Source organism: Xenopus laevis, chromosome 6L (assembly GCF_017654675.1).
Source record: "Xenopus laevis strain J_2021 chromosome 6L, Xenopus_laevis_v10.1, whole genome shotgun sequence".
NCBI lineage: Eukaryota > Metazoa > Chordata > Amphibia > Anura > Pipidae > Xenopus > Xenopus laevis.
The window spans coordinates 11737303-11762461 of record NC_054381.1 but is presented as its reverse complement, the minus strand read 5'-3'; the positions used below and the strand labels follow the sequence as shown (position 1 = coordinate 11762461).

Sequence of the window (25159 nt, the reverse complement as noted above, 5' to 3'; positions counted from 1 at the left end):
TCCAAGGTTTTTTTTAGAAAAAAATCTAATCGAAATGAAAATGACAATTTTCACGCGGAAAAAAAAAAGTTCGGTTTTTTTTTATATATATAAATTTCAGTTGGTCTTCTTTTTTTTTTTTTGCTAAATCTGCCCCTTACTGACAATGGGAGCAGACTGACAGAGTTGTTGTGGTTTCAGGTTCAGGTTACTGTTAATATTTACTGTGGTACAAACTTGGATCATATTTGTCCCCTCACTTTTTACCAATTGGTTAACTTTGTCCCTTTTGCCCTCTGTAACAGAGAACTGTACAGACAATTTTATATGTCTCTGGTGAATAGATCCTGTGCTTGATTGTGTAAAGTTACATTTTAAGGCCAGTGTCTGTTTACAGATCGTGTTCAGGATGCTATAAGAAGGCTCGAGCCTATCAAGGATGATCCGACAGTTGTGTTATGCTCAACTATGGCACTTATATACGCACACAAACGGAGTGAGAGAGTTGGTAAGGATTCAGCAGACATGCAGTGTACATGGGGGGTTTACTGCAAATTCATGGATTGCAGATGAGACATGGAGAAATGTATCTGTTCCCGGGAGCTTAATGCTGCTTTCTCTTCTAAAAATGATAGCGAGGCTGGTAAGGGGGAAGATACAGGGCTGTCATCAGGGGGGGCACATGGGTACAAGTGTATCGGACCCGGGCCTGAAGGGGGGCCCTGGCGCCAATTTTTTAAAAAAATATATTCTTTAGGGCCTCTATTTTTTTTTTAACTTGTGAAGGGGTCCTGGCGCCAATGTTTTTTTTAAAAAATGTTCTTTGTAAGTTGTAAGGGGGGCCCTGGCACTAATGCTTTTAACTGTGGTCTTTTAACTGTGATGTGGAGTGGGCGGGATCTGGGACGGGCTTGGGGGGCGGGTGGGGCCAGGGGGCCCTGGAATTTTGTTGTACGGGGCGCCGTGATTTCTAACGGTGGCCCTGGGAAGATCTATCTTATTATCTTCTGCTTACATCACTAGAACTTTGGCTTTAGAAGCCCCATACCTTATGGCAACAAGTTCCTACTCTTTCCATGCAGTGGGTCTGTCTTCCACCATACCACATAAACTCCAGGGACAGACACCAGGGGTTATTTATTAAACTCCAAATGCCAGAAACCCAAAACATTTGTGTGTTTTTTTTACTATAAAATCCGAATGTTTCCTGGAAAAAAAAAACAAGTTCAGAATTTATTATGCCCCAAGGATGTAAAAAGTCTGAATCCTAAAATCCAGCATCTCAGACCTGCTGAGGTTGCATATAAGTCAATGGAAGAAGTCCCGAAGATATCTTGATCTGCGCTGGGTTTCGTGCAACAATCTGAAGATTTTGTGGTTTTCGGGCAAAAATCAGAAAAAAACGGTTTAGATGGAAAAACCAAAAAAAATTTATGATTGTATGATGTTTTTTTCCCGCACATAAAATTTTTGGGAAAATGTATTGATAAATAAGGGGGAAAAAAACCAGTGCGGATTTGGTCGGAGTATTTTACAGAAAATAATGAGATAAATTCGGCCTTTGATAAATATATATTTATATATATATATATATATATATTTATATATATATATATATATATATATAAACTTATACTTTGATGCCTAAACTCCCCCAGTAATACTGATAAGTTCCTATGGAATTCATAGGAACATTCCAGAATTGCTTGAATAAAGATTATTCTCTTATCCTAAAATATGTTCCTATGTGAAGACACATGAAATAGAAATAAAAAAGATACTGTAACCATGAATTTCCCTTTTTAGACCGCGAGGCAGTGGCAGATTTGGAAAATAAACTGAAGGAAACCCGTAAGTCTGCCGGCCCCAAAGCTTTGTATTACGCAGGGATGTTTCTGTGGCTGATGGGAAGAACAGACAAGGCCCGGGAATACATTGATAGAATGCTAAAGATATCAAACCGCTCTAGGGAGGTAAGTATGGCAACAGCTGATTCATGGACACCTTTTTTTATTCTCTTCCATGTGGGAACAAATCTATTAAGATTAGCTTTGCAGCTGTAGTGTCCATCCTTCTTGAGGTATGTGATAGCAATGCCCCCTTATATCTTTTAACACAGAGCTGATTCTCAGCCTATCAAAAACACAGGCCAAGAATCAGCTCCTACACTGCAATCAGCCTTCTTCCCTACCTGCAGTCCAAACCACTGCTCAGTGGGCTCTGATTGGCTGTTGAGAAGCTAAGCTTAGGGCTCGTCACTAATTATCCAGCAGAAAATTAGCTTCCCCTGTAATATAAGCTGATGCTACAGGGCTGATTATTAAATTCTGATGCTAATTGCACTGGTTTCTGTGCTGCCATGTAGTAATTATCTGCATTAATTACTAATCAGCTTTATATTGTGACATTTCTATTCTATGTGTACTGTATATTGTGAGTGGGTCCCTAAGCTCAGTAAGTGACAGCAGCACAGAGCATGTGCAGTGAATCAGCAGAAAAGAAGATGGGGAGCTACTGGGGCATCTTTGGAGACACAGATCTTTACTGCTAAAGGGCTGTGGTTGCCTTGGGCTGGTACAGAAGCACAAAATATAATGTTCAAGATTTCTAGCTACTTCTTTAGTTAGGCTTTAGTTCTCCTTTAACCTGCAAAAATACGCAGGCTGACAACAGTTGAAGCATATTCATGAGTTTTAGTTCCAAAATCTACTACGTGTACCTGCATCTGAGACAATGCAGTGATTCTGTGTGCAGGCAGGGAAAAAGGCAGATGCCAGAGTAGAGGCTGATTCTTGGCCTGTGTTCCCGCAAGCCAAGAATCAGCCCTGTGTGTCATTAGCCTTTGGGAGTGCACTAGATTCCTATGTAATTACTAAAAGTCTGAGGGTTTGCTTCCCTTACATGTTTCCTATGTAATTACTAAGGGGGTTATTTATTAAAGTCTGAATGTCAAAAAACCCAAAAATTCCAGATTTATTATACCCCGAGGATGGAAAAAGTCCAAATCCGAAAATCCGGCATCTCAGACATGCCGAGGTTGTATATAAGTCAATGGGAGAAGTCCTGAAGATATCCTGATTTGCGCAGGGTTTCGTGCAAAAATCTGATTCTTTCTGCCGGGAAATCCGAAAAATTTTCTGATGATTTTCACTATTTTTTTGAGTTTGAAAAGCAGGAAGTAGTGTTCTGTTATGTTAGACTTCCAGTCACTCCAGCCTTTATACATTACATTTTTGGCTAACTAACTATATTAGAAACATTTTTTTATTTTGCACAGCCTATTTATTTACCCAGTTTTTATTTTTACACTGAACAATTCCTTTAAGAACCAAAATTCTTGAAACCTTCATGGCATGATGAGGGCCATTGAAATGATTTCCTATTGGTGTGTCCAGTTTTTTGCAGAGCCCCTCGTAAATGACTTTAACACTTTACACACAGACGGATATTCTCCTTTGTGATGGTCATTTGCCCTAAGAGTTGAATGTTGTGTGTATATATATATATATATATATATATATATATATATATATATATATATATATATATATACCACAGAACACCGCAGCTTCATTGTAATCAGCTTGAACTAAAATGTTCTGAAAGCTTGATATAATTATCTTAGTTAGCCAATAAAGGTATCACCTTTATACCACTTGTTTGTTATTTTTTATTTTAAAAGTGTTGCCCTGTAACATTTTTACTGGCTAACATGGTACAACATCTTTACTTGCAATTACTATGGAAAACTGCCAAACTGCAGGAGTAAAGTTGTGAAAATCAACTTTATTGCTATTACTCTGGCCTAGGTTCTAAGGCCCAACATTCAGATTTTCTGCAACTGGATGTCTGCTGGAACAAAGAAATCCCAAATTATTTGAACTAGGATAATTACATTCCCTGTTGTAATTGAAATAATCTCCTTCCTACTTCTTATACAGCCCTGGTTATACTGCCTGCAAATGTGTACTATAGGGTTAAGGCAAATGTATTTACAGAATCTACAGGTCCCTGCTGGTTATTACATATCGTTCCTGTGTCTGGGATTTCATTTCAGGGTCTGGTGCTGAGAGGATGGCTGGATTTAAGTTCCGAAAAGGAATCAACTGTGAATAAAAGCATCAGATATTTTGAAGAAGGCATTCAAGATAATAAGGATATATTTGCCCTTATTGGAAAGGTAATTGTTTTATATTCTAATGGTCAGACTATTACACAGTAATGCACACAGAAGCAAGTACAGCATCTCAGTTTAGCAGGTGTGAAGTTAAGGCGTGGGGTTTTGCAAATGGCCAGAATTCAAATTTTATGTTAGAGAACCTGGTTATATAAAAATAGGGATGCACCAAATGCACTATTTTAGATTCGGCTGAACCACCAAATCCGTCACAAAAGATTCAGCCGAATCCCGAATCCTAATTTGCATATGTAAATTAAGGATGGGAAAGGGAAAACATTTTTAAGTTCCTTGTTTTGCATATGCAAATTAGGATTCGATTTGGTTCGGCCGGGCAGCAGGATTCGTCCGAATCTAAATCCTGCTGAAAAAGGCCGAATCCCGAACCGAATCCTGTGCATCCCTAATAGAAAAGCCAGAAGAACAGAAAGGTTGACATGGTCATGTGCACAAAGGCATAATACCTTTACTTTTATACAGTTCCTGTAACAGTGAGGTGCCCTCAGATATCATGTTTATAATAGGGGGCACATTATTTTTTATAGAACACAAGTATTATAAAGTATTAATGTTGCACACAGTCATCATTAAAGGGGAAGGAAACCTCGTCGGCGCTAACCCCCCTCCCGCCCTCCCGTGTATTGCCCCCCTCCCTCCTCCCCCCTGGCCTACCCCTCCCGCTGGGCAAATGCCCCTAACTTGTTACTTACCCTTCTGCGCAGGTCCAGTCCAGGGAGTTCACAGGCGACATCTTCTTCCACACGATCTTCTTCCTCCTTTGACCGGCGCATGCGCAGTAGGATCGTTTCGCCGGTACGATCTACTGCGCATGCGCGTGACTTTTGGCGCATGCGCAGTAGATCCGTACCGGCGAAATGCTCCTACTGCGCATGCGCCAAAACGCCGGTCAAAGGAGGAAGAAGATCGCGTGGAAGAAGATGTCGCCTGTGAACTCCCTGGACTGGACCTGCGCAGAAGGGTAAGTAACAAGTTAGGGGCATTTGCCCAGCGGGAGGGGTAGGCCAGGGGGGAGGAGGGAGGGGGGGCAATACACGGGAGGGGGGAGGGGGGTTAGCGCCGACAAGGTTTCCTTCCCCTTTAAAGGGGTAGTTCACTTTTAGATGAATTTTTAGTATGATGTAGCCATTGATAATCTGAGACAATTTGCAACTGCTTTTCATTTTTTGTAATTGCTTAAACGAACAGTAACACCAAAAAATGAAAGTGTTTTAAAGTAATGAAAATATGATGTAGTGATGCCCTTCACTGATAAAACTGATGTGTTTGCTTCAGAAACACTACTATAGTTCATATAAACAAGCTGCTGTGTAGCAATGGGGGGATTTGAAAAAAGCCTATATGGCACAGGTTAAATAGTGGATAACAGATAACACCATTATGTTCTACAGATCTTATCTGTTATCTGCTGTGTGACCTGAGCCTTTTCTCCTTTGAATGGCTGCCCCCATGGCTACACAGCAGCTTATTTATATAAATAATAGTAGTGTTTCTGAAGCAAACACATCAGTTTTATCAGTGCAGGGCATCACTGCATTATATTTTTATTACTTTAAAATACTTTCATTTTTTGATGTTACGGTTCCTTTAAATTATTTACATTTGTGTTCAGCAGTTTGGACTTTTAACAGAAATCTGGTTGCTGGGCTCCAGTTTACCCAGGAAGTGGTATAAATGAAAGATTTGCAGATGAGAGGCCTGAATAAAAAGACAAGTAATAAAAAGCATCAATAACAATAAAATTGTAGCCTCACAGAGCAATATCTTTTTTGTTGCTGGGGTCAGTGACCCCCTTCTGAAAACTGTAAAGAGCAGAACAGGAAAACAATCTTACAAAACTTACAAAAAATTATGAATGATTGAACTATCACTAAGAATAGGCCATTCTATAACATAATACAAGTTCACTAATAGAAGACCCACCACTTTAAGCATCGATTATACAGTGAATAAAGTTCCCCCTATTGTAAAATTTACGAATATTATAAGTTACAGAGGAGTTCCACGACCATATAAAAGCACAAGGCCGATGTTTTTATACAGGTCATGGAACTCTGAGGTGACTTCTAAAACCCTCCTATTTTGCAACAGGGGCTACTTTATTTATTATAATACACAAGTTTCAGTGAGTCCTGTGGCAGAAATCAATACGCTCTGATTATTACGATGACATCACTAAGCACCGTTTATAAGTATATAATTTACAGGGTATTCACGGCTCTTGTGTATTATAACATATAATCATCTTATTTTACAGGTTATTCAAAGTCCTTGTGTGTTTGAATAAACCTCAATAATGCATATCTTGATATTAATGTACATATGTTACTGCCCTTTTCTGTGCAGGCGCAATATTTTATGGCTCATCAAAATTATTCAGGAGCGTTAGATGTTATTAATCAAATAATAGTCAACTACCCTCCTTTCTTACCTGCACTTACTCTGAAGATGAGACTCTTCCTTGCACAACAAGACTGGGATCAAACGCTTGAAACAGCTCAGAGGTAAATAATATCTAAGGGACTGATACTGTATTCTGTAAGCTGCAGCAGCAGATTGGGCCAGAATGTGATTGGCCAAGGGAATGTCGCGCAGAAAGCAGCAAGAAAATTTGCATTACAGCTTCCAGTTACCCTTTGAGGCTTTAGCTTTAGAACGTAATAATAGTTTGCTGTTTCACAGTGACGGGTTAAAGGAGAACTAAAGCTTAACCAAAGATTTAGGCTAGAAATGTTGTACATTTATGTTCTGTACCAGCTCAAGACAACCACAGCCCTTTAGCGGTAAACAATCTGTGTCTCCAAAGATGCCCCAGTAGCTCCCCATCTTCTTTTCTGCTGATTCTCTGCACATACTCTGTGTTGCTGTCACTTACTGAGCTTAGGGACCCACTCACAATATACAGTACACATAGAATAGAAATGTCACAATATAAAGCTGATTAGTAATTAATACAGATAATTACTACATGGCAGCACAGAAACCAGTGCAATTAGCATCAGAATTTAATAATCAGCAAACCTGTAGCATCAGCTTATATTACAGCCAGGGAAGCTCATTTTCTGCTGGATAATTAGTAACGAGCCCTAAGCTTAGCTTCTCAACAGCCAATCAGAGCCCACTGAGCATGTGAGTGTCACAGACACTTTCCAAGATGGTGACCCCCTGTGACAAGTTTGAAACCCTGAATCATTGCTGCTATTGAGAAGATGAAACTTTAGGCTGATGCAATAAGGTCAATAAATAAAATGTGGCATATTTAACCATATTCATTTTTAGTTCTCCTTTAAATACCATTGAAAATGTCCATGCCATATAAATACTTTTTTTTTTTAAACACAGAATTCTGTTGAAAGATGGGGCTAACATTGATGCTTTCCAGATTCTCACCATTCATAGTGTTACAAGAGAAGGAAGCACAGAAAAGGTGAGTGTTAAGCACGGTCATAAAACAAATGCTCTAGAGAACAAAGAATTGCGTGACAACACTGTGTCATTTCTGTATGAAGACGCATTGATATCAGTTGGGTTTATAGATAGGGGTACGGTGGGATAGGGGTTTGGGTGCAGTATCTAGGAGAGTGACTTGGTGATTCTAGATTCTGTGCCAACTCAACAAGGGTACTGCAATTGCAGATATGCTTCACTGCTGCCAGATGGAATACATTTTAGCTGATGTCAGAAGATACCAGCTGGTATTATTACGCATGTGCCCAGAGAGCACATAGCATGCAAATCATGTTGACACCCGAGTTTCTCACTTTCCATGTGACTTGTTTGCGTGTTGCCGAGTCAGCTCTCAGAAAGGCACAACATGACCTTGTAGTCTATTTGTCTATAGCACTAGGGTATCATGTACAAGCTCCTTTATTTTTTGTATAAGCACTGGAGCATAATTTCACCTGTGTCAGCCAAAACCTCATGTTGAAGGCCGTACTAGTCTAGGGGGGATGGGAGTCTTCAAAGGGGAATAATTAAAGGAGAAGGAAAGGTTAAAAGCAAGTAAGCTTTATCAGAAAGGTCTATATCAGTGGTCCCCAACCAGTAGCTCGTGAGCAACATGTTGCTCTCCAACCCCTTGGATGTTGCTCCCAGTGGCCTCAAAGCAGGTGTTTATTGTTGAATTCCAGGCTTGGAGGCAAGTTTTGGTTGCATAAAAACCAGCTGTACTGCCAAACAGAGCCTCAATGTAGGTTGATAATCCCCATAGGGGCTACCAAATGGCCAATCACAGCACTTTATTTGGCACCCCAAGAACATTTTTCATGCTACTGTTGCTCCACAACTCCTTTTACTTCTGAATGTTGCTCACGGGTCCAAAAGGTTGGGGATCCCTGGTCTATATAAATACACCAGTAAACTCTGAGTCCTCTGTCCAAAGAAACACCACATTTCTTTCCTTCTATTGTGTTCTCATGGGCTTCTGTATCAGACTTCCTGTTTTCAGCTTAAACCTCCAGGGCTTGGGCTTGAGCATGCTCAGTTTGCTCCTCTTCTTCCCTCCTCCCCTCCCTGCTGTAATCTAAACTCAGAGTTATGAGTGAACAGGGAGAGGCTCAGGCAGGAAGTGATGTCACGCCAAGCTAATATGCCAGCTGCTATAATAAACAAACAGAGAGCTTCTAGAGTTGTTTACTCAGGTATGGTAAATCATTCTGCAGAATAAATATAGTGTTATAACTTGCACTATTGTGGTTAATCTATTGGTAATAAACTGCCTCAGTAGCTTTCTTCTTTAACGGAGAATAAAATGGTTAAAAGGCATGTAAGGGCAAAAAAAAATATCGCTTATATACGTTAATTAAAAAATGTGTACTGTTTTTATAAGAAATCTGACTGTATGCAGTGAAATTCTCCCTTCATTTACTGCTGTGGATAGTAATTGTCAGACGGTCCCTAACTGCTCTGCAGGGAAACAATCATACTTATGAACAGCAGGGGGAGCCCCCGCCTTACTTCCCAGCCATGCAGAACTGAAGCAGCTTTGTTTGTTTCCCTGTAGAGCACTCAGCGACTGTGTAGAGATTTGTATTGGATTTTATTTTTGCCTTTACATCCCCTTTACTGTTTCCAACTCCAGCTGCAGGGACAAAGATCATGGAGCCAGATTTAAACAGATAAACTGGGATTCTATTTAGAGGATTATTTTGCTGCAGCCACTGGTTCTGCAGAGTTGGAGAAAGTTTGTATTAAACAATACAAAAACTATAAAATCCACATTAGATTACATGACAACACAGGACCCAGTGTAGTCTGTATATTCTGATTATTAATCAGTCTTTTTGTATCGGCTTCTGGCAGATATTATTTGACTTGTGCTTATGATGATCCCTAAGCAGCCCAGAACACACTGAGCATGTGCACAGTCTTATTTTTTTTTTATAGTTAGTTACATAGTTAAATCAGGTTGAAAAAAGACAAAGTCCATCAAGTTCAACCCCTCTAAATGAAAACCCAGCATCCATACACACACCCTTCCCTACCTTCACATAAATTCTATATACCCATACCTATACTAACTATAGAGTTTAGACTCACAATAGTCTTTGATATTATGTCTGTCCAATAAATCATCCAAGTCCCTCTTATAGTCATTAACTGAATCAGCATCACAACATCACCCGGCAGTGCATTCCCCAACCTCACTGTCCTCACTGTGAAGAACCCCCTACGTTGCTTCAAATGAAAGTTCTTTTCTTCTAGTCTAAAGGGGAGGCCTCTGGTACGGTGATCCACTTTATGGGTAAAAAGGTCCCCTGCTATTTGTCTATAATGTCCTCTAATGTACTTGTAAAGTGTAATCATGTCCCCTCGCAAGCACCTTGGTCTTGCAAAGATGTATAACAAAGTGACAAGATGGTGACCCCCTGTGGCCAACTTTGAAAGGATAAATCATTTGTTTGATTAGGCTTGTGGTGCAGTTTATGTTTAGTATACAAAATACAGCATTTCTAGCCTTATTCTATTTTAGACTTCCCCTTTACTTATTTGGGGGTGCCCATTTGTTAAGCACCGCACAATGATTATAATTGCTAAACTCGACCCTGGACCAACACTCCCTTTTATGAGGAACCAACAGCCCAGAGTATTGTGCTAGTGAGCACTGTGCCATCAATATATATATATCTTACAAGAGGGGGTACTTTATTCACTATATATTTTGCTGTCCCATGGATCTTTGTGGCCTTTCCGGGTTGTGTGCACATCCGTAGAGCAAAATCGGAAATTAGATTTGAGAAGATGAAATTTTGCTCTTCAGCACAAACTCAAGGGCTAGGACTGCAGCAAGAATCGCTGGTGTTATTCTGACTAGTAAACAAAGAGGAGGGCTAGCCTGGGCCTGAGGCAAGCAATTATAATTATAACCCCTTTGTTTTTACAAGAACAATGTTATTTGAATCACTGGCAAAACATAATAGGTTTATTCATTTAATATTCTCAATATAATTTACATAGTTCTGTGTATAACTCTCATTTCTAAAATGTGTTTGCAAGCAATTCTTTGTGTTTTTTTTTCAGGCTCTAAACTATTTGAGGGAACTTATTAACGCTTTGGATGCTGCCGAGCCCCGAAATCCAATGCTGCATCTTCATAAAATCCTCCCTATCAGCAGTTTGGTAAGATTCCCTTTTCTTATTCAGCTTTCTGACAGGGAAGGGACTGGCTGTAATTTTGACATATTCCTTATAGTGTTAGCTCTTCTTCTCATATGTACTTGTCGTGTACATGTAATGAGTAGGTATTGGCATAAGCAATTTAAAGAAACAGTTACACACAGTTACAGCGTTTTATAGTAATAAAAAATATCATGTAGTGTTGCCCCGCACTGGTTAAACCGCTATGTTAGCTTCAGAAACACAACTATAGTTTCTGAAATTCAGCCATCTCAGACCTGTCCTGTATAAGTCATTGGGAGAGGCACCTATCTATCTGGATTTAGCCCGAAAAGCCAACTTTTTCAGGGGTTTTTGGGGAAAAACTTGAAAAATTAGAGCAATTTGGGGGAAAAAAGCTCTGAAAAATTAAAGAGATTAGGGTTTTCACTCGATTTTATTGAGTTTTACCGTGATCCGATTAAATCGAGTTTTTTTGTTAATTAAAGGGGACCCATCATCCAAAATAATGATTCAAAATCCTATTTTATCAAGCAAAATAAACTTTAATTACACTATATACATTATTTGAATCTTATTACCTGTAAGAAGCGCTCGCCGGCGTTCCTTACTCCATCAGTGTCTTCCCCAAGATGGCGGAAACCACGTGGGACGGCAGACGCAAATCCGAGGCCCGGCGTCAAAACATGTGGCATCATCACGCAATGTCAGAGCGTGACATCATCACGCATGTTTTGGAGCAAAAACATGCCTATAAAAGGACGCCAGACTTTGCCTGATTATAGGTTCTACTTATTGTGTTGCTGGGTGTGTTACACTGCTATTTGACCTTGATTCCTGATCTTGGCCCCGGCCTGTTATCCTGATTAAGAACCTTGCTTCCTGAACTGACCTTTTGCCTGTATTTGACTACTTAACCCCTTTGATACTACAAACTTTGTTCGGAATACTGCTTCCTCCTTGGTCCGTAACTCCAACCTGAGCCTTCGGGCCCTGACATTACCATCAGTCTGGGAATTCATCATTATAGCAAGCAGGCAGGCGCCATTTTGTGGACACTGTTATTAAGACAAGCCTTGTATCATCTCAGAATCTTGTTTGTGCACCAGAATGGGGGGCCTGATGTCCATCCCCATGCCCTGGCTACACAATTAAATGGTGAAGAGAACAGGGGAATGTGGGGAGAGCAGTGACATGTAGGAAGTGCTGAATGGAAAGTGAAAGTAGTTGTTGCCCCGCCTCTATGTCTAAGGCATAGAGGAGGGGCAGACAATGTTTGATTGACAGCTGAGATTTTTAAATGAGCTTACAACAGCTATGAACGATTTAATAAATCATAGAAATTGGATTTCATGTTTAATTTTTTAATACAGATTTTTGTGTCTGGGTGACAAGTAAACTTTAATAAATAAGCTAAAATCTGGCATGATAGTTCGGTTGTGGTTTTTTTTTTTAAATAAAATATGAGATCATTTTTTTTTTTTTAGTAAATAACCCCCTTAACAGAACACAATTAATTACTTATCAACACATTGAGCTAGTAAATAAGGAAGTGTTTTGCTTTTTCAGTGTGGAAGGAACCAGCCAATCCTGAAACAGGTCTCAGTGGTGATTGGACGGATATTTCAGACGGCTCCACATGCAGAAGTGGCCACAGCGCTGGCAAATAATTTCATCTTACAAGGCAATGTGACAGAAGCTGCAGGCTGGTATGCCACGGCTATGAAGTTGGACGGAAATCACTTAGAAGGCCTCACTGGTTGGTACTTGCTTGTGTTTAATAAACTGCAGATGCTCTGCATTGTTAGTAATGGCTTCATTATTCACAGGAACTGTCTGAGCTGTCAGTGAGTTGAAAGCTCTCCTGCATCTCTGTGAGGCCTCCATCTAATCAGGGATGACAAGGCTTGGGGAAGTTTCCACAGTTAAATGGGAATTGATTAGCTGCTTCAGTTGCCAGCATATGAGCAGGATAGTCAAGCAAAATAATTGTAATGAGCACAACCCCTTAGTATATTAAAGGAACAGTAACATCAAAAAATGAAAGTGTTTTAAATTAATACAAATATAATGAAGTGTTGCCCTGCACTGGTAAAACTGGTGTGTTTGCTTCAGAAACACTACTATAGTTTATATAAACAAGCTGCTGTGTAGCCATGGGGGCAGCCATTCAAGCACAGGATACACAGTAGATAACAGATAAGTACTACTATAGTTTATATAAACAAGCTGCTGTGTACCATGGGGGCAGCCATTCAAGCACAGGACACACAGTAGATAACAGATAAGTACTACTATAGTTTATATAAACAAGCTGCTGTGTAGCCATGGGGGCAGCCATTCAAGCACAGAATACACAGTAGATAACAGATAAGTACTACTATAGTTTATATAAACAAGCTGCTGTGTAGCCATGGGGGCAGCCATTCAAGCACAGGATACACAGTAGATAACAGATAAGTACTACTATAGTTTATATAAACAAGCTGCTGTGTAGCCATGGGGGCAGCCATTCAAGCACAGGATACACAGTAGATAACAGATAAGTACTACTATAGTTTATATAAACAAGCTGCTGTGTAGCCATGGGGGCAGCCATTCAAGCACAGGATACACAGTAGATAACAGATAAGTACTACTATAGTTTATATAAACAACAAGCTGCTGTTTAGCCATGGGGGCAGCCATTCAAGCACAGGATACACAGTAGATAACAGATAAGTACTACTATAGTTTATATAAACAAGCTGCTGTGTAGCCATGGGGGCAGTCAGAATATCACTCTCTACGTCATACTAAAAGTTAATTCACAGGTGAACATCCCCTTTACATTAAGCTGGCAAAACATGCAGCTTCATTTAGCTTACAGTCCTGAATAAAAAGAACAATTCCTGTGGTATCTCTCTAGCCGCTTCCAATACTGATAATCTGCTAATGTATGACCATCGTTATCCTCTATTCTTTTTTCTGTGCCGTCCCCTCTCACTGTATGTCTATGTATGACAGGTGTAATCCAGTGTCAGATACTCCAGGGTCAACTAGAAGAGGCTGAACAGCAACTTGATTTTCTGCATGAAATTCAGGAATCAATCGGAGGAACAAAGGTTATGTACAGTAAATGGGCTGCATGTTCTGCATCACTGGCACGGTGGTTTGTTTTATTTTTTTATTTATCTAAGGCAGCAGTAGTTCAAAGGGGAAACCACTTTTAGAAATGCACAATGGTCCCAGAATTTACTTCTTAATGGGCCAGTAAAATATATATTGTTGATTTATTTCTGCATAAATATTTATTTTTCTTTCAAGCAGAAGCCATGGGTTAGAGTCCTGCAGCGGGTCGGGTTACTAGCAAAAAAGTGGGTTTCAGGTGCGGGTATAGACGCGAGTTTGCGGGTCGGACTGCGGGACTGCAGGTTTTACCAATAGCGAGTTTTACTCCTTTTTTCTGACCACACCTACTTCCAATGATGCCACTTCCGGTTTACAATGACAGCACTTCCTGATTCTTGATGGTCAGCAGATCGGGTTGCGGATAAGGTACTTGCGGGTCAGGTCCAAGCGGGTAAGAATGCAGGTGGCGGGTCCGGTTGCGGGTTTAACAAATTGGTTCAGTGCAGGACTCTACCATGTGTTCCCTAGGCCTTGCAGTGCTGCTGTTTTCATGAGGAATAGATAAGGGGTGGCTCAAGCTAGGGAATACCAACAGGTGCAAGGAGCAGCATAGCCCTCTATGAACTTCCTGCCTTCAAGTATAGGGATCTGTGTCCCCACAAAGCTGTACTCTACACCTTCTGCTCCTTAGTTATTGTGTCTGGGGTATTAATAAATTAGCTCTAAAATATAAACTGCTTTTCATATAGATACCATCAAACTTTCTATTAACTGGATTCACAGAAATCATTACAAAAATGATTCATTTAAAGGAATGCTCCCTTTCTCCTCTTTCCTTGTGCAACACGGGGAGGCACATTTATCAAAGGTCGAATTTCTAATTCATGTGAGTTTTTAAACCCCTATAATTTTCGAAAATTCAACCAATTGAAATCTATTTAAAAAAAAAAATCTAATTTTTTTAAACTCAGATGAATGGAATCAACCCGAATCAAATTCTAATCAAATTCTAATCGAATTCGATTCAAAATTCAAAAACTCGAATGTGAGGAAGGCTGCAAACAACACAAAATTGATCCTTAGACCTCTCCAATTGACTTAAACAGCAATTCGGCAGGTTTTAGGTGGCAACTAGTCGAAACGGAGTTCTTAAATGGCCAGAGTATGATAAATCTCAAAAATCTAAATTGAATCCAGGATTCGGTTCGGGATTCGTCCTTTTTCAGCAGGATTCGGATTCGGCTGTATCCTTCTGCCAGGCCGAATCGAAACCGAATCCTAATTTGCATATGCAAATTAGGGCCGGGAGGGAAATCTCTTGACTTTTTGTCACGAAACAAGGAAGTAAAAATTGTTTTCCCTTCCCACACCTAATTTGCATGTACAAATTAGGTTTTGGTTCGGTATTCAGCTGAATCTTTCGAGCAGGATTCGAAGGTTCGGCTCAATCCAAAATAGTGGATTCGGTGCATCCCTGAATTATATTAAAAAGTCGAAACAAATTTGAATTCCTTAGTCTAATTTGACAGTTTTGACCATAAAAAAATTCGAAAATTCAAATTCAAATTTTCAGTTCGACCCTTGATAAATCTGCCCCTAAATGCTATTGAAACTAAACCTTACAAGCAAAGTCAGTGCTGAAAAATGTCTGTTGCTCTTTTTAGGAGCTGTGCTATATCCAGGCCCTGCTTGCATCCAGGCAAGGAAAAGAAGAACAGATCATCACAGAGCTGCTGAAGAAAGCAGTGGAACTGCACTATGCTGCAGTGCGTGGGCTGCCGCTCGGCGTGGAATACTTTGAAAAGCTGAACCCCACGTTCCTTATTAACATTGTGCAGGAGTACCTGGTGCTTTGTCCCAAGCAGGTAGGAAAGCCCATTATATTCCTACAATAGAGATTTATGAGGACTATACAGGGAAATGACACGTGCACAGGTCGCATGGGCTTATCTATATAAATAAATGCATTGCAAAATATTTAAAGGGACAAAGCACATTTTTAAGGAAAGTAAGTAAGTATTTATAGGTTCAATTTGCTTATGTCAAAGGTCATAGGATAGGTTATACAAAGATTTAGGAAATGCTGTTAATTTAGGCCTTATTTGTATGCAGTCGTTTCAGATTTTTTTCCTCATTTTCATTCATGAAATAATCTCTAATCAGCCCAAAGCCCCAGGGGAGCCGTTGTCACCTCTTCTGAAACAAGCGCTGTCCATTCTCACCCCTGTGGTCAGTGTGGCACCTGCTTTGACGGAACCTCTGTACTACACGGCCCAGATTAAGTACTTGGCAGGTATGTATAGATGGCATGTTGCATGTCACATAATACGTTTATAATAATCCTTTGCCATTGTACAGAGTATACACAGGTGATGGCACTAGTATGGGCATCACCTCCTTCTCTTACCAGTGAATAACATGTAAAATAAAATGTGCTATTGAGGCTGTAATATAGGGGCAAATTGATTTATCATAATGGCGTTCCACACTATGAAAACCCAATCTCAAGGCAATGTTGGTATCACTTACACATAAAATGAACTTTATAGTGTTCCAAAGCTTAATGCATTCGATAAAGCCACCTACCTTCAAACTGAGTGCTCCGAAGTTCCTTGGCAAAATTCCCAATTAGCATCATTAAAGTTTCCATGCCACAACCAGGGTTCATGCCCAGCTTTGTTATTTCCTTAATCATCTAAAAAAACTATTCAGTGTCTTTCTAGTGCCCAGACCTCATTTATTACATTATTTGCAAAGCTGAATTTTATCATTAATCTATGCCACAGATAAATGGCACTTGTTGATTCATTGAGTGCCCCTAAATGTGGAACCGAAACCACCCCCAGAGACTTGTATTGAAGTTGTCATAAAAGCAGGGAAAAGTTTTTAGTTTTAATTTCAAATGCTTCCATTTTGATCAAAATCAGTTGTGTCAGGTGGTTCACCTTCAAGTTAACTTTTAGGGCCTTATTTATCAAAATCTGAATTTTTCGGAGTATTTTATTAAAAAAAGGTCCGCCCAAACTAGAATCCACGATTGGACCCTATTTATTATTTAAAAAAGCACAATTTAACAGGAAAAACTCGATATAAAATCAAGCAAAAATCAAAATCCTACTATTTTTTCAGGTTTTTTCCCGAAATTGCTTGATATGTGCAAGGGTTTTCCCAGAAAAGTCAGAATTTTTAGTTTTTTTGTCCGGAAAGCCCGAAATATTCGGATTTTCGGCCTAATTCCAGGGCAGACCACAGAAACCCTCAAATAGGTTAGGGACCTCTCCCATTGACAAATATACAACATTGGCAAGTCTGAGATGCTGTATTTTTGCATTCAGACTTTTTGCAGCATTGGGCTTTTATAAATCCCGAAAATTTTAAGGGGTTTTTTTCCCCACTAAAAATTCTGAAAAAAACTCAAATTTTTGGAGTTTTTTGCATTAAGACTTTAATAAATAAACCCCTTAGTATGCTATAAAATGGCTAATTATAAGCAACGTCTACTTTGGCATTCATTTTTTCTTTTTTATCGTTTTTTAATTAATTGCCTTCTTCTTCTGACTCTTCCCAGCTTTCAAATGGGGGTCACTGACCCCACTTAAAAATGCAAATGCTCTGTAAGGCTACAAATGTGTTGATATTGCTACTTATTACTCATCTTTCTATTCAGGCCTCTCCTATTCATATTCCAGTCTCTTATTCAAATCAATGCATGGTTGCAATGGTAATTTGGATCCTAGCAACCGATAGTATACACTTTGTGGCACACCATATCTTGAAAGCACCCTCAGAGATTTGGAAATCCGTCAAAAGAGAAACTGATATGTATTTGGGATCTGATCAGACAAAGCCAAGTGGGACATTGAGCAACAGTTTATCGGGTTTACCATTGAGATAGAAATGTCTTAAACAATATGTGACTCTAATGGGTATTACTGTATCATTTCCAGGAAATTTAGAGGGAGCCCAAGGAAGCCTGCAGCGCTGTATAGAAGTAGACACTGCATGTGCAGATTTTCACCTCCTTATGGCTCAGATCCACTACGCCCAGGGGAAGTTTGCTGAATGCTCCGTGTCTCTTGAGACTGGAGTCAGTCACAATTTTAAGGTAACCAGTGCACAGAACTAAACTCATATTGCAACAATGGACGGCATGTGACCCCCTAGAGGTTGTTAATGGGGAGCAATCATGAAAATGAAAATTGAATTCATCATTCTGAAATAAGAAACTTTCTAAATACAATCAATGAAAAATTCTGCAAAGTTTCTGAAATAATCAAGTTCATCTTCACTATTCCTCTCTCAGCATCTGTTTCTCTTCATTCTCTCTTCAAGCAGGAGTTGGGTGTCAGATATTCATTGACAGTTAGATCCAATATATCTTATCTGCTTTCCTAGCAGATGAATTAGAGCTCACTCAAATAACTGATTCCAGTACAAACAAAATCTAACAAAATAACTGCCTTTTGCACAAATCCTGCATGTAGAGAGACATGATGTCTGGTGCAGGGGCGTAACTACAGAGGAAGCAGACCCTGCGGCTGCAGGGGGCCCCAGGAGGTACAGGGGGCCCCATGAGGCTCTCATTGATGAGCAATTTGAACATATATTGGTAAAACAGGACAAACACTGGATATGTTGGGGGCCCTAAAATTAATTTGCTGTGGGGCCCAGCAACATCTAGTTACGCCACTGGTCTGGTGATTTTAATAGAGTGAGCTCTAATACATCTTCTAAGAAAAAGGAGCCCCTTTTAAGACATATTGGATCGAACTGTCAATGACTATCTGACACCCAACTCCTGCTTGAAGAGAGAATGAAGAGAAACAGATACTGAGAGAGGAATCGTGAAGATAAACTTAATTATTTTAGAAAAGGTAGAGCATTTTTAATTGGTTATATTTAGAAAACGTCTTATTTTAGTATGCTTAAGTTTATGTTAAATTTTCGTTATAGTTCCCCTTTAAACTGCAGTAACCCATCTTTACAGCAGCTTACTCCAGACCTCCATAGAAGAACATCAAATCCAGGATTCAGGTTAAAAAGTTATATATTTCATTTTTACATCTGACATAAAAACAAGCGTCTGAGGTCTGTTTGTATGCCAAATGTAAAGATAAAATATTAAACTTTTTAATCCAAATCCTGGCTTTGGCAGTCTTCTATGGAGGTCTGTAATGCGCTGCTGTAAAGATTGGTAACTGAAAATACTGTTCTCTTGGCGACGGACTCGGGAGGCTGCACCCAGTCAAGGCACCAGTCCGGTAATCAATAAAGATCATTTATTGAGCATTATTTTAGGCTTTCACCTGAGAGGAAACTGCTCCAGATTTTAAGTGAAGGGTTCAGGGTGGTGTGCACCCGAACCAACAGGAGAGCAGCTTAAGGGACATGTTGAGCTTATCCTCCCGGTGCCACTAATTACGCTACCTGTGGGATGTAAGACTGTTAGGGGTTTGTTCTTGGGGTTTGTTAGCATTTGGAAATTGTTGTTAAGGGCCCCTAAGGTGTTTAATCATGTGTTGGGGGGTTGTTGTATTATCCTCAGGGGAGGATGAGGCATATGGATTTAAGGGTATGTTTTTAACATAACTTCAATTTTTCACATATAAAGTGATGAGGTATTTGCCTGCAGTGAGCATCAACCACTTGGTTTTTTGGTGTGCTACCACCGTTAATGTGGATATGATCTTAAAAGTTCTTGTGGTAATATGGGTGTGGTTTACAGTGGGTGTGGTTTAAAAGGGGAGTGGTCAACACTGACTTCCATTATCGGCCCTCTACCACATAGGTCAGTAAAATTTTGGCCCTCGGTACCACAGAAGTTGGACAGCACTGGACTAGAGTATTCCGAAATACAGCCACCCCTGTTGTGTCCCTGCTGTTTCAATTCATTAGTCTCTGATATTTAAACTGAAATGTAATTGCTATTATTTTCACCAGGTTCGCGAGCGTCCTCTTTACCATCTCATTCGAGCAAGAGTACTGAGAAAGACTGGAGAACTTCAGGAAGCCATAAAAACTCTAAAAATGACTATGAGCCTCCAGGAAATGAAGAGAGGTGCCTTTAAGAAAAGCACTTGGGGCTCTCTGAACAGTAGTGACAAGGTCTCTATATACTTGGAACTCGCAGAGCTCCTGCGACTGAATGGAGAGCAGGTAATACATCTCTGACATATTACAGTAAAAAAGCAGCTTCTATAGAATAGATTGAAGAGTGAGGATGTTCTTTAGCCTTAGAGACGTATTCTCTGCCTTGTTCTTTCAGCATGAAGCTACCAAAATAATTCAAGATGCAATCAATGAATTTGGAGGGACGCCAGAAGAGATTCGAATTGTTGTGGCTAATGCAGACATGGCTGTTGCTAAAGGGGATGTGGAAATGGCACTGAACGTGTTGAGAGACATCGCTCCCAACCAACCATATTACACCGAAGTCAAACAAAAGATGGCTCAGATTTATCTCAACAATAGAAAGGATAAGAAGTTGTACATTGGTTGCTATCGGTAAGACTTTTACATGCTTGTGAAGCATGTCCCTTTGGACAGTTTGGTATAGATGTACCCCAGTCATTTCAGACACTGTTCATTTTATCTGATCTATACTTCTTTGCTTGGAGCATGGAGCAATGTGGAGGTGATAAGAAAATGTTTAAGAACACTGCAAGGCAGAAACTGCTTCATAGTCAGGAATAACAGTAGTACAAAAGTACAGTTACCTCTTGTTTGTCACAAATTAGGGATGCATTGAATCCACTATTTGGGATTCGGCCGAATTGTTAGTGAAAGATTCGTCCGAATACCGAGCCGAATCCTGATTTGCATATGCAAATTATGGCCAGGAAAGGAAAAAAGTGGGGAAAAAATGTTTTACTTCCTTGTTTTGTGACAAAAAGTTAACGTGAGTTCCCTTCCATCCCTAATTTGCGTATGTAAATTAAGATTCGGATTCGGTTTGGCCATGCACAAGGATTCAACTGAATCCGAATCTCACTGAAAAAGGCAGAATCCTGACCGAATCCCAAACCGAATCCCAAACCGAATCCCAAACCGAATCCTGTATTCGGTGCATCACAAATACAAATACTTCCCAGGTGCAAATTTGTCCGGCATCAATACATTTATCTGAATTTACATCTCCTTATCTCCACACTTAATATTGCCTTAAGTGGCCTTACACATGGGCATTTTTATCTACGATTGTTGTACAGTCGAGTTTTTGGCCTTTCTTCTACATGGCAGTGCAGGATTAAATTGATTTCAGTTCCCCTGTGGGTCTGTACTCACAATATCACATTTAAAAACATTGAGCATGGGTACAATTGCTTTCCTTTGTGACCCATAGAGTGAGAGTGAGAATGGGCTAAAAAATGGTCTAAAGTGCTTTTCAGATGAGCCTTAAAGTGATTCTGTCAAGATTTTTATGGTATTGTTTTTATTTCTAAATTACACTATGTCCACTGCAAATAATTCACTCTACGATACATAATTTTATTCCTGAACCAACAAGTGTATTTTTGCTAGCTGTAATATTGGCTGTAGGCAGCCAGTGCATTGTGCCTGATCCTGTGCTTTCAGAAATAGCCAGCACTTCATGATGAAACTGCTTTCAGACGGGCTATTGTTTCTACAACTCAATATTACTGAAGGAGTTGCAGTGGGACCTGGATTTTTACTATTGAATACTGTTCTCTAGCATCTACCAGAGAACAGGGTGCTGTTATCTTGTAAAATTCCCATTGTTCTGTTGTAAGGCTGCTGGGGGGTGGAAGTGGGTGATATCACTCCAACTTGCAGCGCAGCAGTAAAGAGTGATTGAAGTTTATCAGAGCACAAGTCACATAGCTGAGGGCATCTGGGAAACTAACAACATGTCAGATTTCAAAATTAAATATAAACATTTTCAAAACTGATTTCAGTGCAGAAGTCTGCCGGAGTAGCAGAAAACGTGGTTTCCCAAGACAGAATCTCTTTAAATTGTAGCATTAGAAATGATTAATCTAACATGAACTCCTAATAAAATAATGAAAAAACCCCACAAAATGTATATCAATATGGCTACACATATATCCCTTTATTCTCATGTTCTGTGTTTCTTGCAGAGAGCTTTGTGAGCAGCAGCCTGGCCCCCACACCAGTGTACTCCTGGGAGATGCCCTTATGAACATTCAAGAGGTAGAACACTGTTTATTGATAAACCTGCCTCCAAACACTCAGGGGCAGATTCACTAAAGGGCGAAGTGACTAATGCTGGCGAAAATTCGCCATCCTTACCACTTTCAGGCACTTTGCCAATTTACTAACGGGCGCAGGCGTAATTTCGCTAGTGAAAGAGACACTATTGGTCATTCATACTCTATCGCCAGGCAAATTTTTCGCTCTGGCGAATGGACGTTACTCCTCAAATTCACGAAGATGCGGATTTTACTGAACGTTACCTCTTTCGCCAGACTTGCCTTCGCCAACTCAGACCAGGCAAAGTGCATTGGAGTGCATAGGTCTTCCTAAAAACGCTGGAGAATTATTTCAGAGTGATAGCCTGCTAAAGTCCGTAAAAAAATGTTTGGGTAACCGGGTTCCCCCATACATTTTCTAACATATGACACATAAACTATACAGTGGGCTCATGTGTAGGGCAAAATAACAACTCAATTGTCTTTATTAAGGTTCCCTGGACTTGTGTAGTGTAATGTATTTGCTGCAATATATACGTCCATTTAACTTTATAATTTCCCGTCGTATGCAAATTAGCCTGAGCGAAGGCCTCTAACGAAGTTGCGCTAGGCATAATTGAAGGATAGCGCATCTTCGCTTTGATTGATGAAGTACCAATAGTGAAACTTCACCATCGTTTGGCGCCCTGGACGCACCTTCGCATTTTAATAAATTAGCGTTGTCTGAGGGAAGCCGTCGCTGGCGAATTTTCGCCCTTTAGTGAATCTGCCCCTCAGTCTTTTCTGAAATCCTACTGAGTTTTGCACAGTGTGTGACAAAGATGCTGGGGAATTTATCAGAAATCCACTACATTATGATGAAAAGACTAAAATGTCCTTTGTGTTTAATTTCAGCCAGAGAAGGCCCTGGAGGTGTACAATGAAGCTCTGCACAAGAATCCCCAGGATGCATCTCTTGCTAACAGAATCGGACAAGCTCTCATTAAAACTCATCAGTATAAAAAGGTTTTGCAGCTACCTTATATAGAATAACTAATATTAGGGGCAGATTTATTAAAGTTTGAAATGTGTTTTCCATGAAAAATTGGAGTTTGAGGTTATTTTTGAGTTGAAAATCAATTTTTCAGGTTAAAAAAAAATCAAATTTTACAAGATTTATTGTACCCCTGGAAACTGCTTGAATCCAAAAATATACCATTTAAAAACCTGTCGAGGTCATGTAGGAGTCAATGGCAGAGGTTCCTTGAACCATTTGAAGATGTTAATAGCTTTCATAATGTTCTTTTTCGGTGGGCTTTGCCTGAAAACTCAATTCAATTTAAACGATTCAAGGTTTTTTCACTGAAAACGTGATCCATTCAAATTTTTGGATTGTTAACCCCTAACTCGCTGATTCAGGTTTTTTCCATTCGAGTTTTTTCTGAAATGAGAAACCATTCGACTTTGACCCCATTAACCCCCTAGGTGTCCACATTTTGGGCCAATTATTCACTGTTTCACCCGATTATTATAAAACAGTGTCACGCAAAGAGGCCTGTGGATATTGTGAGCTTGCCTGGGGGCCATTATAATCTCTTGCGGGGCCACATCTGGACTGTAGGCCTCCACTTGGACAGGCCTTATACTGCTTTAATAACTAAGAATTTATTTATTAAAAGCAGGGCATGTTAAGAATTGGTGTGGGAGGCTGAAATTCAAGGATTTAAAAAAAACTGACAACACTGGGCTATATCAGAACAAAGTAGGGATGCACCGAATCCACTTTTTTGGATTCGGCCGAATCCGAATTCTAATGTGCATATGCTAATTAGGGATGGGAAGGGGAAAACATTTTTTACTTCCTTGTTTTGTGTCAAAAAGTCACGAGATTTCCTTCCCCTCCCCTAATTTGCATATGCAAATTCGGATTCAGTTCGGCCGGGCAGAAGGATTCGGCTGAATCTGAATCCTGCTGAAAAAGGCCAAATCCCGAACCCGGAATCCTGGATTCTGTGCATCCCTAGAACAAAGAAACGAAGCATAAGAACAATTGATGCCCAGGGGCTCGTTCCAATGCGTTCCTGTTGGACAGGTGCTTATCAAAGAAGGATTTTTTACATACTGTTCTACTACTATTTTACCATTTATAACATAGAAAACCATATCAGTGAAAGGCATTTTCTCCAATGACCTGTCATTCGTCAATAGGCAGTCAATTACTATGAAGCCGCACAGAAGATCAGCGGACAGGATTTCCTATGCTGCGACCTTGCCGAACTCCTGATTAAATTGAAGCAATATAGCAAAGCTGAAGCCGTTCTTAAACAGGCGCTAGCACACGAGCCAGGTAATTATTCTTCCTTGTGTTCTACAGCAGCCATTCCCATGCGCAGAAACAGCAATTCCCACCATGTTTAGCTGCTGTAATCTTGGGGTTCAGGGAGATTCAGGGAGAAACTTCGGGCTACTTTGAAAAACAAATCGCGACAAGTGCCATCCCCCAACGATTTACATTTTAGCTGGCGGGAAGGCGGTGGAGGCAGTTTGGGAGATTAGTCGCCCTGAAGAAGAGGAGATTTGTTGCCGGGCGACTAATCTCCCCGAATCTGCCTGTGTGTCCTGACCCTTAGAGACACTGGGACATAGGACTCGATAGTATTGGATTTGATTGGCATTACAGGTGTTTTGTGCTCTGGGAAGCTAAATGTTTCCATTTCTCCTGCCAAATACAAGCAGTTTGTAGTGTTATTTTATTAAGCCTATTAAAGGGTGATTCACCTGTTCGTTAACTTTTAGTATGTTATAGAATGGCCCGTACTAAGCAACTTTTCATTATTTATTTTTGATAGTTTTTTAAATTATTTGCCTTTTTCTTCGGACTCTTTCCAGCATTCACTGACCCAATCTAGTCAAAAGCACTGTAACGTTACACATTTATTGTAATTGCTACTTTTTATTACATGTCTTTCTATACAGACCCTCTCCTATTCATATTTCAAATTAATTGCCGTGTTCTTCTTACTCGTTCCAGCGTTCAAATGGGGTCACTGACCCCATCTAAAAACAAATGCTCTGTAAGGCTACAAATGTTTTGTTGTTGCTACTTTTT

The 25159-nt window shown here is 39.9% G+C and overlaps 1 protein-coding gene across 2 annotated transcripts in view; it reads left to right on the top strand.

Moving 5' to 3' along the window:
* Positions 1 to 25159, top strand: part of ttc21a.L (tetratricopeptide repeat domain 21A L homeolog) — a 45957-nt gene that overhangs the window by 5328 nt on the left and 15470 nt on the right. For both annotated transcript variants that reach the window (XM_041565418.1, NM_001091636.1), the window contains 16 exon segments: positions 377 to 487; positions 1786 to 1952; positions 4037 to 4159; positions 6521 to 6678; positions 7517 to 7601; positions 10694 to 10792; positions 12359 to 12548; positions 13796 to 13893; positions 15565 to 15765; positions 16064 to 16193; positions 17848 to 18005; positions 19841 to 20056; positions 20166 to 20404; positions 22000 to 22072; positions 22966 to 23076; positions 24259 to 24397. In XM_041565418.1, the coding sequence (XP_041421352.1) occupies positions 377 to 487; positions 1786 to 1952; positions 4037 to 4159; positions 6521 to 6678; positions 7517 to 7601; positions 10694 to 10792; positions 12359 to 12548; positions 13796 to 13893; positions 15565 to 15765; positions 16064 to 16193; positions 17848 to 18005; positions 19841 to 20056; positions 20166 to 20404; positions 22000 to 22072; positions 22966 to 23076; positions 24259 to 24397 (2298 nt within the window).